The 16765-nt window shown below is 53.5% G+C and overlaps 2 protein-coding genes across 4 annotated transcripts; both read left to right on the plus strand.

Annotated features, from left to right (window-relative positions):
• Positions 1-1399: 1399 nt before the first annotated feature.
• dnpep (aspartyl aminopeptidase) lies at positions 1400-5849 on the plus strand. 3 transcript variants are annotated; one of them, XM_068756312.1, is made up of 15 exons: positions 1400-1473; positions 2888-2982; positions 3360-3448; positions 3513-3626; positions 3718-3843; positions 3920-4044; positions 4139-4223; positions 4308-4415; positions 4525-4602; positions 4677-4757; positions 4839-4999; positions 5087-5126; positions 5213-5314; positions 5393-5560; positions 5649-5849. In XM_068756312.1, exons 2-15 carry the CDS (start codon positions 2901-2903, stop codon positions 5697-5699), a joined length of 1410 nt encoding a protein of 469 aa, XP_068612413.1. In that variant the 5' UTR covers positions 1400-1473; positions 2888-2900; the 3' UTR covers positions 5700-5849. The 3 variants fall into 3 exon arrangements, with proteins under 3 accessions (XP_068612413.1, XP_068612415.1, XP_068612414.1); XM_068756314.1 differs by lacking the exon at positions 1400-1473 and adding an exon at positions 1565-1585; XM_068756313.1 differs by lacking the exon at positions 1400-1473 and adding an exon at positions 1580-1600.
• A 324-nt stretch (positions 5850-6173) lies between these two features.
• On the plus strand, positions 6174-16058 carry ptprnb (protein tyrosine phosphatase receptor type Nb). The gene is made up of 22 exons (XM_068756364.1): positions 6174-6252; positions 7355-7405; positions 9266-9376; positions 9470-9575; positions 9654-9801; positions 9883-10297; positions 10411-10515; positions 10739-10770; positions 10842-10996; positions 11603-11682; positions 11874-11938; positions 12030-12251; positions 12361-12600; positions 12672-12819; positions 12907-12980; positions 13088-13165; positions 14729-14848; positions 14926-15092; positions 15525-15578; positions 15648-15712; positions 15829-15902; positions 15987-16058. The coding sequence occupies exons 1-22, from the start codon at positions 6174-6176 to the stop codon at positions 16056-16058; spliced, it is 2661 nt and encodes an 886-aa protein (XP_068612465.1).
• The last annotated feature ends 707 nt before the right edge of the window (positions 16059-16765 follow it).

A 16765-nucleotide genomic window follows, 5' to 3' on the forward strand; every position in this document is an offset into this window, starting at 1 on the left:
GCCAGTGGAACTACAGATACTTATCGTCGGCCTCCGTGGACCGTACCATTCAGCAACAGGAGGGGGGTTCCTGGCGGACTTCTAAGGAGTAGCCGAGGAGCTACAGCAGGCTCTGGAGGATGGGGGAGGAGCCTAAACCACAGCTGTACCTGGGCAGGTACCTGGAGTCCTGCTTCAGCTCTGTTTGCTGGGAGAGAAGATCTGTTAAAGAGCTGGAGGAAGCAAAGCCGGGATGATTATTGATTATTGGATTTAAATCAGAACTGCTTTAGCACCGGAACGCCGTCATTTAACGCCCTTTGTTATTGTTACTTACATGTTACTTACATGTTACTTACATGTTACTTACATGCTACTTACATTATTTACTCTACTGAGAATATAGAAACACACACACATCTGTTTTGGTGCTTTGGCTCTATCTCTCGAAAAAGGGCTCATCCATCCCTCCGTCCATCCGTCCATCCACCCGTCCGTCCGTCCATCCGTCCATCCATCCGTCCATCCATCCTCATCGGTCAGTGAAAATCTTTTACCTTTTTACAGCTCAAGCTTGGAGCTGGGTGGGCCTGGGGGGGGTCTGTTCCTCTTTATCTATGGATTGCATGATCCCACCCCCCCCATCCTGACCTGCCCCAGGGGGCTCCTTCGTTACCCCCACTTCTTCGTGTGCATCGCCCTGAAACTTGTACATGAAACACACGGTGTGCTTCGTGTTTTCTGCTTTATCTGAAGCATTTTTTTTGGGGGGGTGGGATGTGTTTACTGATTTATTGATTTGTTCACGTCATCACTGTAGGCCCCGTCCCTCCATGCTTCTTTTAAACTCGACTGACTATTAAAGCATGTGCTCCTGTGGTTCTGATCCAGTCCACGCGTGATCCATCGATTTCAGAGGCATGACGCAACGCGAGATTCACTTCCCTTTATTAGCAAATAGCCTCTCCTTCTCTCTCCCTTTCTATCTTCTACCTCGTATCTCTCGCTCCTCCTCCCGTCCTCCCCGGGATTGATCAGCACCAACATTCTGTTCGCCTCCTGCTCATTGATGCAGCTGATGGGACCCAAAGCGAGCCTGGTCTTCAGGAACAGCACAGAAGCTGCGTGTTCTACATCATGTCCTGCTGGTGATCCGTCGACTCGCTGACGACCTGCAGAACAAACCCGGCAGGGATGGGAAGAAAACTCTGTGTCTAGTTAATTCCCTTAAATAAGCACAATATCATTACTTCTCATTAAAATAAACATTATAAAATACGTATACGAAATATTAAGGACATTAATATAAAAAATACTGATTTAAACAAAAAGTGTAAAGAAATATTCCTCTGAAAAATCTAAAATGATGTAATTCCTCCGCCTGGCCGCCAGGTGTCGCTGCAGCCTGGACCGAGGGAACGGCGACTTCCGGTTGACTTGCTTCCTGGAGTATGGCTTCGTCTTCCTGAGGGATTCGAGCTGTTATTGATCCAGGTGCGTATCATAAAGTGATTATTTTGGGTGCGGTGCGTTCTTTGACCTTGACCAGCACAGGAGGAAGAGTGAAGAAGAAGAAGCAGCAGAATTAAAAGCGCTTTCCTTCCAGGTTAGCTGCGCACCGGTGCGTCCTGTAAATATCTAAAATGGAGTTGGAGTTCGGTTTATTAATCTTACGGCGTTAAACGTAGTGCTGAGTTATTGCATATCTGGAGTGTCAAACAACAGAAAAAACTTTATTCTTTTTTTTGTGCGAGTTTGACAAATGTAGTTTCCGGTGGCTGCTCGGCAGCCTGGTGTTTTATTCCTGTGCTTTATTCCTGTGTTTTATTCCTGTGTTTTATTCCTGTGTTTTATTCCTGTGTTTTATTCCTGTGTTTTATTCCTGTGCTTTATTCCTGTGTTTTATTCCTGTGATTTATTCCTGGTGTTTTATTCCTGTGCTTTATTCCTGGTGCTTTATTCCTGTTGTTTTATTCCTGGTGTTTTATTCCTGTGTTTTATTCCTGGTGTTTTATTCCTGTGCTTTATTCCTGTGCTTTATTCCTGTGTTTTATTCCTGGTGTTTTATTCCTGGTGTTTTATTCCTGGGTTTTATTCCTGGTGCTTTTTTCCTGGTGTTTTATTCCTGGTTTTTTTTCCTGTGCTTTATTCCTGTGTTTTGTTCCTGTGCTTTATTCCTGTGTTTTGTTCCTGGTGTTTTATTCCTGGTGTTTTATTCCTGGGTTTTATTCCTGGTGCTTTTTTTCTGGTGTTTTATTCCTGTGTTTTTTTCCTGGTTTATTGCTGTGTTTTATTCCTGGTGTTTTATTCCTGGTGTTTTATTCCTGTGTTTTATTCCTGGGTTTTGTTCCTGTGTTTTATTCCTGGGTTTTATTCCTGTGTTTTATTCCTGTGCTTTATTCCTGTGTTTTGTTCCTGTGCTTTATTCCTGTGTTTTGTTCCTGGTGTTTTATTCCTGGTGTTTTATTCCTGGGTTTTATTCCTGGTGCTTTTTTTCTGGTGTTTTATTCCTGTGTTTTTTTCCTGGTTTATTGCTGTGTTTTATTCCTGGTGTTTTATTCCTGGTGTTTTATTCCTGTGTTTTATTCCTGTGTTTTATTCCTGTGTTTTATTCCTGTGTTTTATTCCTGTGTTTTGTTCCTGGTGTTTTATTCCTGGTGTTTTATTCCTGTGTTTTATTCCTGTGTTTTATTCCTGTGTTTTATTCCTGTGCTTTATTCCTGTGTTTTGTTCCTGGTGTTTTATTCCTGGTGTTTTGTTCCTGGTGTTTTATTCCTGGTGCTTTTTTCCTGGTGTTTTATTGCTGTGTTTTATTCCTGGTGTTTTATTCCTGGTGTTTTATTGCTGTGTTTTATTCCTGGTGTTTTATTCCTGGTGTTTTATTCCTGTGTTTTATTCCTGTTTTCAGGCACTATTGCGTCATGAAGAGCTCCAAGGAGGCCGTCCAGGCAGCAGCCAAAGAGTTCCTCCCGTTCGTCAACAGAGGGGTGTCTCCGTTTCACGGTAAAGTCGCGCCCGTTCGCGGTTTATCCGGAACCCGAGCGAGCAGCGAGGGATCTGCGTCTGTCAGCGTTTCCAAGGTGTCGAGTCGTGGTCGGATGACTTTGAGCCTGAGATAAGAGAGAGTCCTAACTTTGCACTGTGACCTTTGACACGCCGTAAAGTACGAGCGTGAAGGCTTAGATTCTTGATACGGAAGCTTATTGCATTCACTGAAGAAAAAAAAAAAAACGGTTTTCCTGAATTTATGAGATAAGTTCAAGAAAAAAACGAAAAATATTAATAATAAATTCACTCTAAAAACAGAAAGAAATGATTTATCTCATTAAATCAGGGAAACCTATTTTTCTTCGTCCGTATTCTTGTTTTTATCGACGCAGTGGTTGAAGAATGTCGCCGGCGCCTGTTGGGCGCGGGATTCGTCGAGCTGAAGGAGGCGGAGCATTGGGAAGTCCAGCCCTCCAAGAAGGTCAGAATAAGTGAGAGGAGATGATAACTGAGCGGTTGAGATGATGCTTCTCTGCTCTCTCCAGTACTTTGTGACCAGGAACTTCTCCACCATCATCGCCTTCGCTGTGGGCGGAGTCTACCGACCAGGAAACGGATTCTCTATGGTCGGGGCCCACACAGACAGCCCCTGCCTCAGAGTGAGGGCCCGCCCGCTCCGACCTTTGACCTGTTCTTCCTCTCTGGGTCTGTCGCCGACGGTCGAACGTGACCCGCCGGCGTGTGTTTCAGGTGAAGCCCAGGTCCAAGCGGACCAAGCAGGGCTGCCTGCAGGTGGGGGTAGAGTGCTACGGCGGCGGCATCTGGAGCACCTGGTTCGACCGTGACCTGACGGTCGCCGGCCGCGTTGTGGTCAAGGTACCGGGAGCGCCGCCTGCTGCCGGACGGCCTCTTACCGCCGTGGCTCCCCAACGTGTCCTCTGGTCCCCTGCAGGGCGCCGGCGGGCTGGTCCAGCGCCTGGTCCACGTGTCCCGGCCTCTGCTCAGGATCCCTCACCTGGCCATCCACCTGCAGAGGGACGTCAACGAGTCCTTCGGCCCGAACAAAGAGGACCACCTGTGAGTAGCGGCCACGCCGGCGGGGTCGCCGTGGGGACGCCGCGAGGGGGGGGGGGGGGTCTGTCCCGTGACGTCGCTTGTGCGTTTGTCCCAGGGTGCCCATCCTCGCCACCGTGGTCCAGGAGAAGCTGGAGGCGGGCCACGCCCCCTCCGGAGAGGCCGGCTGCGCCGACGGCGTGGTGAGACGCTTGTGTGGGAGTGGATTACAACCGCGACGACGACGACGATGATGACGATGATGATGATGCCTCTTCCTCCTCCAGGCCGACAAGCACCACCCCCTCCTGGTGAACCTGCTGTCCTCGGAGCTGGGCGTCGCCCCCGAAGCGCTGCTGGACTTTGAGCTCTGTCTGACCGACACACAACCCGCGGTGAGCGACGCACACACACACACGCACGCGCACACACGCGCACACACACACACACACACACACACACACGCGTGAGCGCCGTTCCTCACGCACGCCGGTCTCCGTGCAGGCGCTGGGGGGCGTGTACGAAGAGTTCATCTACTCCCCTCGCCTGGACAACCTCCACAGCTGCTGCTGCGCCCTGCAGGTGAGCAGGAAGTCCCGGGTCGTCGGGGCGCCGCCGCCCGTTCGGGTTTAACTCCTCCCTGCTGGACTCCGCAGGCTCTGGTGGCGTCCTGCGCCGGAGACTCTCTGGACAGCGATCCCAACGTCCGCATGATCACGCTGTACGACAACGAGGAGGTGAGAGCTGGTGGGGGGGGGGGGGGGGGGGGCGGGGCTCCGTTCCTTCGGGCTTCAGCGGTTCCGTGTCGCCCCCCCCAGGTGGGATCGGCGAGCGCTCAGGGAGCCAGCTCCAACCTGACGGAGCTGGTGCTCAGCCGCCTCGCCGCCTCCGCCTCCAACCTCACCGCCTTCCAGCAGGCCGTGCCGCTGTCCTTCATGATCAGCGCCGACATGGCGCACGCCGTGCACCCCAACTACCAGTGAGTATCGGGCGTCGCCGTTATCGGTCGGCTTCCTCTCGGTCGGCCGTGACTCGAACCCGCCGGTTGTTTCGTTTTGTTTCCGAGGGAGAAGCACGAGGAGAACCATCGACCCCGTTTCCACAAGGTGAGCGTTCCTCCGCTCGAGCGAGAAACGACGAGGCGGCGGTTCTTCTCGAGTTCGGGGGAAATCGAAATCCTTTTTCCTTCCAGGGACCCGTGATCAAGTTCAACAGCAACCAGCGCTACGCCACGACGGCCGTCACCGCCGCCGTCATCCGGGTGCTGGCCGGCAAAGTGGGCGTGCCTCTGCAGGTACGGCCGGCTCGCGTGATCGGATCGCGTGGACGTCGGTTCACTCTCCGTGGTTTCCGTTTCCGACCCGTCCCGCAGGACGTGATGGTCCGTAACGACCGGCCGTGTGGCAGCACCATCGGGCCCATCCTGGCCGCCCGCCTCGGCGTCCCCGTGGCGGACGTCGGCGCTCCGCAGCTGTCCATGCACTCCATCAGGGAGATGTGCTGCACCTCCAGCGTCCTCCAGAGCACCACGCTCTTCAAGGTAGGCCCGAGCTTTGATCTGCTTTGATCTTGTGTCTGTGTTCCCGTCTCTCGTCGCAGGCCGTTCCTCTTCTCTTCTTCTCTTCCAGGGTTTCTTTGAGTCGTTCCCCGCGGTGAGGAGCTCGCTGGTCGTCGACTAGAGCGGCCGATGGAGGAGCGTTGACCGGCTGCAGAACACCGATCGAGAACCTCCGACAGTCCGACACCGATTCCTCGTGAGGATGCTGTCGAGCGTCACAGACGAGTCACATGACCTGTCTCTAGTTTAGGGAAGAATAAAACGAGAATTTTCTGGAGTCTCCTTTCTTTCTTTCTTTCAAGATTCTTTATTGTCGTTATGCTAACATAACGGAATTGTGTGAAGGCCGACAGAAGAACATCAAACAAAATACAGAATCTGTTAAAACTGTGTCGGAGGCAGGAGGCGGCGAGGAGGAGCCATTTTGCGGTGTAGCGCCCCCTGCGGGCCGGTCGCGCTCTTTCTCTATCTCTCTCGCCCCCCCCCCCCCCCCCTCTCCATCAGCCCTGAGCAGCAGCAGCCTCGCCTCTCCCTTCCTCGGGCATGGGCGGCTGGTAGAAGCGGCCGCTGTCTCCTCCTCGCTCCTGGATGTACCATGAGGTCTCCGCAGCTCCTGGCGGCTTTGTGCCTCCTCCTCACCGCCTCCTGCCGGCTCTGCGCGGCCACCCGACACGGTAAGGTCCGACCCAGGACCGAGAGACGAGGACGCGCTTCCCCGTTGATGAACTCGTAGCATCCAGGCGGCGGCGGCGGCGGCGGCGCGCAAGTCCCGAAGACGAGCGTGTCCGCGTGTTCGGAGTTCGTGCTCGCGGATCATTGATGAGTCATTGCACTTTTATTTTATTGACTCTCGGTCGTATTTCTCTGCAGGATGACTTTTCTTTCCGATCAGTTTTCTGTGCGTAAAAAAGATGCCGCCGTCATCTCGTATCTGTTGCGCGTTCCTCCTCCTGGTCGCAGTGACGTCTGCGTCTGAGCAGCGCGGATGACTCATGATGTAGTTCATTCTAGAACTACAACAACAAGGAGGAGAGTCGCTGTGGGCCTGTCGATCAATACATGATCAGGCTAGAAAGCCGATCAGCTGTGGGCAGTTATTGTTTCCATGTGGGTTAGAAAGTTGTGTGAAGGTTCTCAGCATCCTGAAGAGGTAACATTTAGAAACGGGCCGGTCCGAGTCATCCAAAGGGCCGTCTGGGGCCCTGGGGCCTCACAATGCCTCGGTCTGCTCCAGCTAATCAATAAGAACCCAAGGGAGGGGTCTGATCCCGTCGGCAGCTCTCACCTCGGCTCAGATGGGAAGACATCCAGGATCAGTGGAACCCGAGCCCACATCGGGGCCGGTACCCGACCAGACCCGCCAGATCCGGATCCCCGGTCAGGAGGAAGAAGAGCGGGACGGAGGGACGGACTGGAAGAAGAGCACGCCATCAGGACGGAGGGACGGCTGCGTGGGCAGAGGAGAGGACAGAGATTAGTCATCATGGACGTTCAGCTCAGCGCCCCCCCCCCCCATGACGGCGGCTGCACAGGAAGTTTGATTGCGTCGCCATGGAGACGATTATCTGACTGTTTTATTGATTACAAAGGAAAGAATCGCTTCAAGCTCGGCCGCGGAAGAGAAGATGGTGTCGGCGATCGTCGTTCAGGCGGATGACGAGGGCGTTGTGTGACCAGCGTCCCCGTGTTGTCCGTCTGTCTCTGGTTTAGGACGCGTGTCCCCCCCGGTTCGGGCTGCGTGAGCGCTGATTCCTGCGTCTTCCTGTGTGTCTGCAGGTTGTTTGTTTGAGAGGCAGCTCTGTCCCGGAGACCAGCCGTGCGGCGATGGTGAGGACGCGTTTACTCGTTACACTTGAGGGTGATTCAGGATTCCGTGTGTCCTGCCTGGACTTTGTTCACCGTCCCGGGATCATCCGAGCTCAGCAGAACCGGGTCAGAAACGTTCTGCAGACGCGAGTTTAGTTTGGATTTCAGTCGTGCTCTGATTTCGGTGACCTTAAAGCTTCCCGGGTATTCCCTCCCCAGAGGCTGGGCCCCTCTTTCCCAGTACGGCGCTGATATTTACGGTACCTGAACGCAGCGGGACCAGAACCAGAGCCGAGGGTCCCGCCGGGCCGATGTTCAGGAAGCTGCGACGCGTTGTCGGTCCGTCATCCCTCAGTGGGTTTCTGTTCTCTTCCTGCCGGCGCAAACATCGTTAGCGCGTCGTTACAGGAGCGTGCACGTGAGCCAGCGTGCACGTGTAGCAGGGTTATTGAAGGTGGTCTGTCTCTGCGGAGACGAGATCATGTCAAGGGATCAACATTTGCATGGGAGGAGGAGGAGGAGAATCAGTCACATGACTCCTGGTCAAAGGGGCAAAGGTCACTGAGGCGGGTCGGGCCGCCCGACACTGCACGCAGAATGTTCTTAGAATGTAACTCTCCTGTAGCCGGTTCCGTCCTCACAGAACCCCCTGTAGCCGGTTCCCTCCTCACAGAACCCCCTGTAGCCGGTTCCATCCTGACAGAACCCCCTGTAGCCGGTTCCATCCCAGGTCCAGTGATTCAATGTTGAAAATGTCTCCAGACTTCAATGAATAAACTAATTTTCATTTCACTTTAGCGGATGTCGGTGTGTGTGTGTGTGTGAGTCATCACTGTGTGTGTGTGTGTCTGTGTGTGTGTATGTCTGTGTGTGTGTGTGTGTGAGTCATCACTGTGTGTGTGTGTGTCTGTGTGTGTGTATGTCTGTGTGTGTGTGTGTGTGTCTGTGTGTGTGTGTGTGTGTGTGTGTGTCTGTGTCTGTGTGTAGGTGTGTGTGTCTGTTTGTGTGTGTGAGTCATCACTGTGCGTGTGTGTCTGTGTGTGTGCGTGTGTGTTTGTGTGTGTGTGTGTGTGTGTGCGTGTGTGTCTGTGTGTGTCTGTGTGTGTGCGTGTGTGTGTGTGTGCGTGTGTGTCTGTGCGTGTGTGTGTGTGTGTGTGTGTGTGTTTGTGTGTGTGTGTGTGTGCGTGTGTGTCTGTGTGTGTCTGTGTGTGTGTGTGTGTGTGTGTGTGTGTCTGTGTGTGTGTGTTTGTGTGTGTGTGTGTGTGCGTGTGTGTCTGTGTGTGTGTGTGTGCGTGTGTGTGTGAGAGAGAGAGAGAGAGAGAGAGAAATGATTGGTTTCATTATGAGATTCAGAAAGAGTCTGACATAAATAAGCGCTCCCTCCTTCAGCCGCTCTGCCAATCAGCGCTCCTCCTGGCCGTCTCTATGGCAACGGTCACATCCGTTGCCTGACGACCGTATCTCCCTCGTGTGTGTTTGTATTTTAATGGAACATGGGGGGAGGTGATGACTCACCACTGCCCTCACACACACACACACACGCACACACACACACACACACACACACGCGCACACACGCACCCACACACACACGCACACGCACACACACACACGCATCATGTCCCTATAAATGTCTTGTGCGTGTTTAAGGTTTATTATGGTCGTTATACTTCATCCAAATATTTCCTTGAAGTAAACATACTTCGTCGCGATTTAATTTTATCCATCAAACCGTCCTCCGGGATTCTATTGATTTCATTTGTCTCTTCGGTGGACCAACTGTCGGCACGGTAACAGAACCCACTGAAGGAGGGCTGGCTGTGGGTGGACGTCCCAGCATGAAGCTCCTGTCCTGTGTCCTGCTGCTTTTTCTTTTTGCAGACGGTCTGTTTGGACAATGCCAGTCTCCTCACCGGAAGCCCGTCCAGTACCAGGTGTCTGTCCCGGTCCTGCACAAGCTCCAGGAAGTCCTCAAGGACCTGATGGTGCAAGGTGGGTCTCTAGTACAGATGAACTCAAAAAGCTTTCAAGCCCCCTGAAGTCGGGACGCGTGAAAGACGCGTGCGTCTCTCTGTGGTCCTGCAGGTCTGACCTGGAGGGACGACCTCACCCAGGACATCATCAGCCAGGAGTTGAGTCGTGTCCCCACCGTTGGCTCCTCCTCCAAACTCCACGAAAGGCGGTTCGAACAGTAAGAATGTTCCCTCGACTGTCTTGGTGCAAGATGGACAGAATACGGGACGAGGAAATTCAAGGACGTCTTTCCCAGACTGCCAGACCGCGGTCCACGGCGGGTTCAGGAGGAGCCGGACGACGGCGACGTGATACGGCAGTACATGGACCTCGTGGTCCTGGACCCGTCCAGGTCCTCCATCCACATGCAGACCCCCCTGCTGGACCCGTACACCTACCGCCAGGTGGGTCTGGTAGACGGGTACCGGACGGGCGTGTCCTTTATGTCCCGCTGTCCACTGAGGTGCGCTGCTTCTGTGTTGCAGCAGCAGCGGTTCGGCTACCGTGATGAAGACGAGCGCTCCCTCAACTCTCTGGATGATAATCCGGCCTTCCCACTCCTCAGCTCCGCCTCTCGATCCAGATCCAGAGGAAGCCCTCTGGACAGAGACCGGCAGCTCCTCCAGGATCTGGTGTCCTTCTACCTCACCTCCCCTTCCTCCTCCTCCTCCTCCTCCTCCTCCCCTGTGCAGTCCCTCTCCCGCCATGCAGCAGCAGCTGCAGGATTTCCCTCTTTGCCCCCTTCCTCGTCCTCCTCCTTCTTCCCGGAGCTGGACTTCCCAGTGGACTTCGATGAGGACTACATTTCCCAGGTGGCCCAGCTCAGCAAGCAGCAGCAGCAGCAGGACAAGCTGGGGAAGAAAGCGCAGGACAAGTTCGATGCTCTGTCAGGGCTGGACGGTGAGAGACGACAGAAAGACATGTTCGATCGGTCCACTGAGGCAGGGGGAAGTAGTTTGGAGGATGCTTTTATTTTGAAAGAAAGACATTAGAAGACGTCTCTCTGCTTTCAGAGCGCTCCCTGCAGCGGCTGGCCCTGCTGCTCGATCACTACAGCGTCGACTTGAAGGACGACGACGCCCAGCTGGACGACTCCGTCACCCACAGACGGGTCAAAGGTCGGTTTAAGGCTGTCCCAGCGCACCGTCTGTCCCCCCCAGAGTGTGATCGAGTCCTTGCTGCACGCCTGTCTCACGTTATATAAAGAGGATGTCCTCCTCATCCGGTGTCTAACTCTTCTTCTTAAATAATGTTGACCCGATCGGCTGCCGTTTATGTCCAGATACAAATGGACGACTTCTGTCTTGCGTTATTGATGATTGTGTTCTTCTTGCTGTTCAGATAAATATGGAAACGCTGCAGCGGGAAAGAAGGTGAGTTTACGGCCATAAACGCCATCGCTCTGGATTACGCACCGCTAACGAGGCTATCGAAACACCTTTAGGGTTGGATGGCAGCCCCCGTAGCTCCGCCCACCACCTCCAAGACCGTCCAACCAGAAGTCCAGAAAGTTTCAGGAGCGGCTAAGCCGAAAGAAAAGATGAAGAACGAAGCGGCGCCGCAGACGGAGGAGTACGGATTCATCGTCACCAATCAGAGGTGGCGTGTCACCTCTGTCAACCAATCGGAATCACTTCACAGGAATGAATGAATGGAAGAAGTGCGTGCGTGTGTGTGCGCGCGGCCTGCAGCCTCCTCCGTCTCCAACGTCACGTAGGGCAGGGTCAGGTCCTTGACCTCTGGATCGGCTCCAACACGGACGTCATGAAAGTTAAATCCAAATACACAAGATATATACATGTACACAAAATACGCTGAAGCAGCCGGCCTCCGAGCTGCACAGAGTAAATGTACTCGGTTACTGTCCCAAGCACAGAGTAAATGTACTTGGTTACTGTCCCAAGTACAGAGTAAATGTACTCGGTTAGTGTCCCAAGTACAGAGTAAATGTACTCGGTTAGTATCCCAAGTACAGAGTAAATGAGTACTCGGTTACTGTCCCAAGCACAGAGTAAATGTACTCGGTTACTGTCCCAAATACAGAGTAAATGTACTTGGTTACTGTCCCAAGTACAGAGTAAATGTACTCGGTTAGTGTCCCAAGTACAGAGTAAATGTACTCGGTTACTGTCCCAAATACAGAGTAAATGTACTCCGTTATATTCTAAGTCCCGGTGGGCGTGTTCTTGTGTTCTTCCTCTGCAGTGTGGTCGGACCTGCGATCACCTTCCGGATCCGACCGAACGCCGACAACCTGACGGCCGGAGACGTGGCAGAAAAAGCCGGTAAAGAGCAGCGGGGTAGCGGGGCAGCGGGGCAGCGGGGTAATGGGGCAGCGGGGTAATGGGGCAGCGGGGTAGTGGGGCAGCGGCGCAGCGGGGTAGTGGGGCAGTGGGGTAATGGGGCGGCGGGGCAGCGGGGCATGTTGCGCCGTTCTTCTTCAGGGATGTTCTCACCCTTCCTTTCATCCCTGCAGCAGCAGACAAGCACCTGATGGACTCAGAGACCGGCCTGACGGTGCTGCAGGGCGGAGTCGGAGAGGTGGGTGGAGCCTCAGAGAAGAAGGCGCGCAGCAGGTGGATAAAAACGAAGATGCTAGTCAACCAATCTGCCCCCCCCCCCTCCTCCACAGAGGAATGATGGGAGGGCGGCGCCCCTGCTGGCCCGCGTGCAGCCCCGCGTGCAGCCCGGCTCCCGCTGGGTGTTCGCCACGCTGGTGGCCATGGCGTCCATCGGCAGCGTCCTGGTGACGGCCATGACCGTCGCCTGCCTGCGTCACCACGCCCACCGGCTGGCGGCTCAAAAGCTGGGCCTGGGCCCGGAGGGGGGCGGGTCCAGCCAGCAGGAGTACCAGGTGAACAGCATGATCAGTGACATCACGTTTAAATGGTCTCTGTGGACCAATCAGATCAAAGCGTTTCAGGCCTCAAAGACTAATACAGCAGTGTGGGGAAACTCATCAGGACCTGTGTCGCCAGCACATGGCCTCCAGAGGCGCCTTCGGACGCCTGGAGGCCGCCGCCCTCGGTGCGAGCCGAGGAGGAGCGGCGGGAGGGGGCGGGGCCGACTCCAGGGTGAGCAGCGTGTCCTCCCAGTTCAGCGAAGGAGCTCAGCCCAGTCCCGGTTCCCACAGCAGCACGCCGTCATGGTGCGAGGAGCCGGCCCAGGCCAACATGGACATCTCCACGGGTCACATGATCCTGGTGAGTCCCGGTTCTGCGGTCGGGATGAAGCGGGGGAACCTCCGTCCTAATTGCCCCGTTTCACGCCTCAGGCCTACATGGAGGACCACCTGAGGAACAAGGACCGTCTGATGAAGGAGTGGGAGGCGCTGTGCTCCTACCAGGCCGAACCCAGCGCCGTTTCCGTGGCGCAGAGCGACGCCAACGTCAAGAAGAACCGCTGCCCCGACGCCGTGCCCTGTGAGTCCCAGCGGTGTTCCGTCAGGGTGAACCAGCAGACAAAACGACGCCCTGCTCAAGGGTCGCGGTGATGCGGTTCTTTTTCAGACGACCACGCCCGGGTGAAGCTGAAGGTGGAGAATAACCCGTCACGCTCCGACTACGTCAACGCCAGCACCATCGTGAGCGTCATTCCTGTTTGACTCAAATGGATCCGTGGGACGGTGGTTCGACCGGGAGACAGACTTCCTTGGATGACCTTTGTCCTTTTGTCCCGCCCCCCCTTCAGATCGAGCATGACCCCCGGATGCCGGCCTACATCGCCACCCAGGGCCCGCTGTCACACACCATCGCTGAGTTCTGGCAGGTTGGCGAGACAGAAAGATATACTAAAGCAAATATTAGACGGTGAACGTTTGCTCTGGATTAGACGGTGAACGTTTGCTGTGGATTAGACGGTGAACGTTTGCTCTGGATTAGACGGTGAACGTTTGCTCTGGATTAGACGGTGAACGTTTGCTGTGGATTAGACGGTGAACGTTTGCTCTGCTTTAGACGGCGAACGTTTGCTCTGGATTAGACGGTGAACGTTTGCTCTGGATTAGACGGTGAACGTTTGCTCTGGTTTAGACGGTGAACGCTTGCTCTGGTTTAGACGGTGAACGTTTGCTCTGGATTAGACGGGGAACGTTTGCTCTGGATTAGACGGTGAACGTTTGCTCTGGTTTAGACGGTGAATGCTTGCTCTGGTTTAGACGGTGAACGTTTGCTCTGGATTAGACGGTGAACGCTTGCTCTGGTTTAGACGGTGAACGTTTGCTCTGGATTAGACGGTGAACGTTTGCTCTGGATTAGACGGTGAACGTTTGCTCTGGATTAGACGGTGAACGTTTGCTCTGGATTAGACGGTGAAGGTTTGCTCTGGATTAGATGGTGAACGTTTGCTCTGGATTAGACGGCGAACGTTTGCTGTGGATTAGACGGTGAACGTTTGCTCTGCTTTAGACGGCGAACGTTTGCTCTGGATTAGACGGTGAACGTTTGCTCTGGATTAGACGGTGAACGTTTGCTCTGGATTAGACGGGGAACGTTTGCTCTGGATTAGACGGTGAACGTTTGCTCTGGTTTAGACGGGGAACGTTTGCTGTGGATTAGACGGTGAACGTTTGCTCTGGATTAGACGGCGAACGTTTGCTGTGGATTAGACGGTGAACGTTTGCTCTGCTTTAGACGGCGAACGTTTGCTCTGCTTTAGACGGCGAACGTTTGCTCTGGATTAGACGGTGAACGTTTGCTCTGGATTAGATGGTGAACGTTTGCTCTGGATTAGACGGTGAACGTTTGCTCTGGATTAGACGGTGAACGTTTGCTCTGGATTAGACGGCGAACGTTTGCTCTGGATTAGACGGCGAACGTTTGCTCTGGATTAGACGGCGAACGTTTGCTCTGGTTTAGACGGCGAACGTTTGCTCTGGATTAGACGGCGAACGTTTGCTCTGGTTTAGACGGCGAACGTTTGCTCTGGATTAGACGGTGAACGTTTGCTCTGGTTTAGACGGTGAACGTTTGCTCTGGTTTAGACGGTGAACGCTTGCTCTGGTTTAGACGGTGAACGTTTGCTCTGGATGAGACGGTGAACGTTTGCTCTGGATTAGACGGTGAACGTTTGCTCTGGATTAGACGGTGAACGTTTGCTCTTGATTAGACGGTGAACGCTTGCTCTGGTTTAGACGGTGAACGCTTGCTCTGGTTTAGACGGTGAACGCTTGCTCTGGATTAGACGGTGAACGTTTGCTCTGGTTTAGACGGTGAACGTTTGCTCTGGATTAGACGGTGAACGTTTGCTCTGGTTTAGACGGTGAACGTTTGCTCTGGATTAGACGGTGAACGTTTGCTCTGGATTAGACGGTGAACGCTTGCTCTGGTTTAGACGGTGTGGGAGAATGGCTGCACGGTGATAGTGATGATGACGGCTCTGGTGGAGGACGGAGAAAAGCAGTGCGACCGCTACTGGCCCGATGAGGGCTCGTCCCTCTACCACATCTACGAGGTGAGGACACGCTGGACGTCTGAGGGCGCTCACTGACCACTCAGAACCCTCCAACAGGTGTACTTCATTCCGTCCAGGTGAACCTGGTGTCGGAGCACATCTGGTGTAATGACTTCCTGGTGCGCAGCTTCTACCTGAAGAACGTGCAAACGCAGGAGACCCGGACCCTCACTCAGTTCCACTTCCTCAGCTGGCCGGCTCAGGGCATCCCCACCTCCACGCGCCCCCTACTGGACTTCCGCAGGTACTGTAGAACCCCTCCTCCCCATGCAGACGCACAAAAGATAAAACTGGATCCCGTGACTCGATCTTATATAAAGCAACAGAAAAGATATTTGAGACGAAATTAAACGTCAGTCTGTCCCCCTGTCTTCCTGTCCTCCCGTCCTGCGACGGAGGACAGCAGGTTTGTTGTCAACATGTCTGTCTGTGTCGTTCTTGTGGTTTGCAGCTAGTAGTCTGGTCCAGTTGCATAGTCACAAAAATGATCATGGACTGATGTGGCTGCAGCGGGAGGTCTGTCTGCCTGTCTGTCTGCCCGTCTGTCCACTGCCTCCCTCTCTCTCTGTCTTTGTCTATCAGCTGATGCTTTAATTCATCATGAGTAAAAGCTTTGCTCGTTTATCTTCATCATCATCAGAGCCTGTCTTCATCGTTTTGTCTGTTGTCTCCACAGGAAGGTGAATAAGTGTTACCGCGGACGATCCTGCCCCATCATCGTCCACTGCAGGTGAAGCAAACGGATCATAGTCTTTAATCAGACTGCATTGGCTAAAATCGCTTTGTGTTGTTTCCATAGCGACGGAACAGGCCGCACCGGGACCTACATCCTGATTGACATGGTTCTCAATCGTATGGCTAAAGGTGAGGTTTATATCTAGGTACATGAAAATCATCCACATCAAAAGAATGTGGTTCTGGTCCGGTAAACAAAGATCCGAACCACATATTCAGGAGGCAGGATGTGTGTCCCCCTACAGGCGTGAAGGAGATCGACATCGCCGCCTCGCTGGAGCACGTTCGAGACCAGAGGCCTGGGATGGTTCGCACCAAGGTCAGTGGTCGTCACGGCAACCAGACAATGCGTCCGGGTACCGAATCGGGTTGTGGACTCATGGGAGCCTCTCCTTCCTTCCAGGACCAGTTTGAGTTTGCCCTGACGGCCGTTGCTGAGGAGGTCAACGCCATCCTCAAAGCGCTCCCCCAGTGAAACCAGTGGGACCCAGGCCGGCCTCCAGCTCCTCACCCTCCAATCATACCTTGGCTTTTTCTCGCTGCAATGATGATGATGATTATGATGAAGAAAGACACGTGCCTGTTGTGTTCTGAGAGACATTATGATGATGTCAAAAATATCTTCTTTTGCTTTAAGGACAGGAAGTATAGCGATTCTGGTGGGATGCGTTCAGGGACCTTCAAAAGTGAAATGTAATGTCTAAATGTAAATGAAGATGACCTGAAGATGTGCCTTCATGTCATTTAAATCGCTGGATGTGCTGCTAACCCGTACCCCACGCAAATCAGAAAATGAATAAAAAAGTTAAAAAAACAACATTAAATGCTATTCTATTGAAAGGAAAAACTCTATTTTGTATCTGTGAGAGCGTCAATAAATAGTTTCGTCTTGAAGTGCTGCAATTGCTCGTGAGTTTGGGACTTTGTGACTCGACGTCTCGACGGTAAAACAGTTCAGGTCGGTTTCCCTCCAGAGCGGAAGGTGGTGCTAGCTAATGCTAGCGTAGTTAGCCACCAGCACCAGGAGACGGCGGCGTTTTAAAGATCTGCAAGATAAATGGAAGCCTTTCTGATTGTTCTCATGTATGAAGATGAGGATGATGAAGAGGGAGAGCTGACCCTCAGCTGCTGGAAGGAATGGTAAGAATCAGGTCTGTATTCAGTTTCACCTTCCTTCAAAGT

Source organism: Brachionichthys hirsutus, chromosome 24 (assembly GCF_040956055.1).
Source record: "Brachionichthys hirsutus isolate HB-005 chromosome 24, CSIRO-AGI_Bhir_v1, whole genome shotgun sequence".
Classification (NCBI taxonomy): Eukaryota; Metazoa; Chordata; class Actinopteri; order Lophiiformes; family Brachionichthyidae; genus Brachionichthys; species Brachionichthys hirsutus.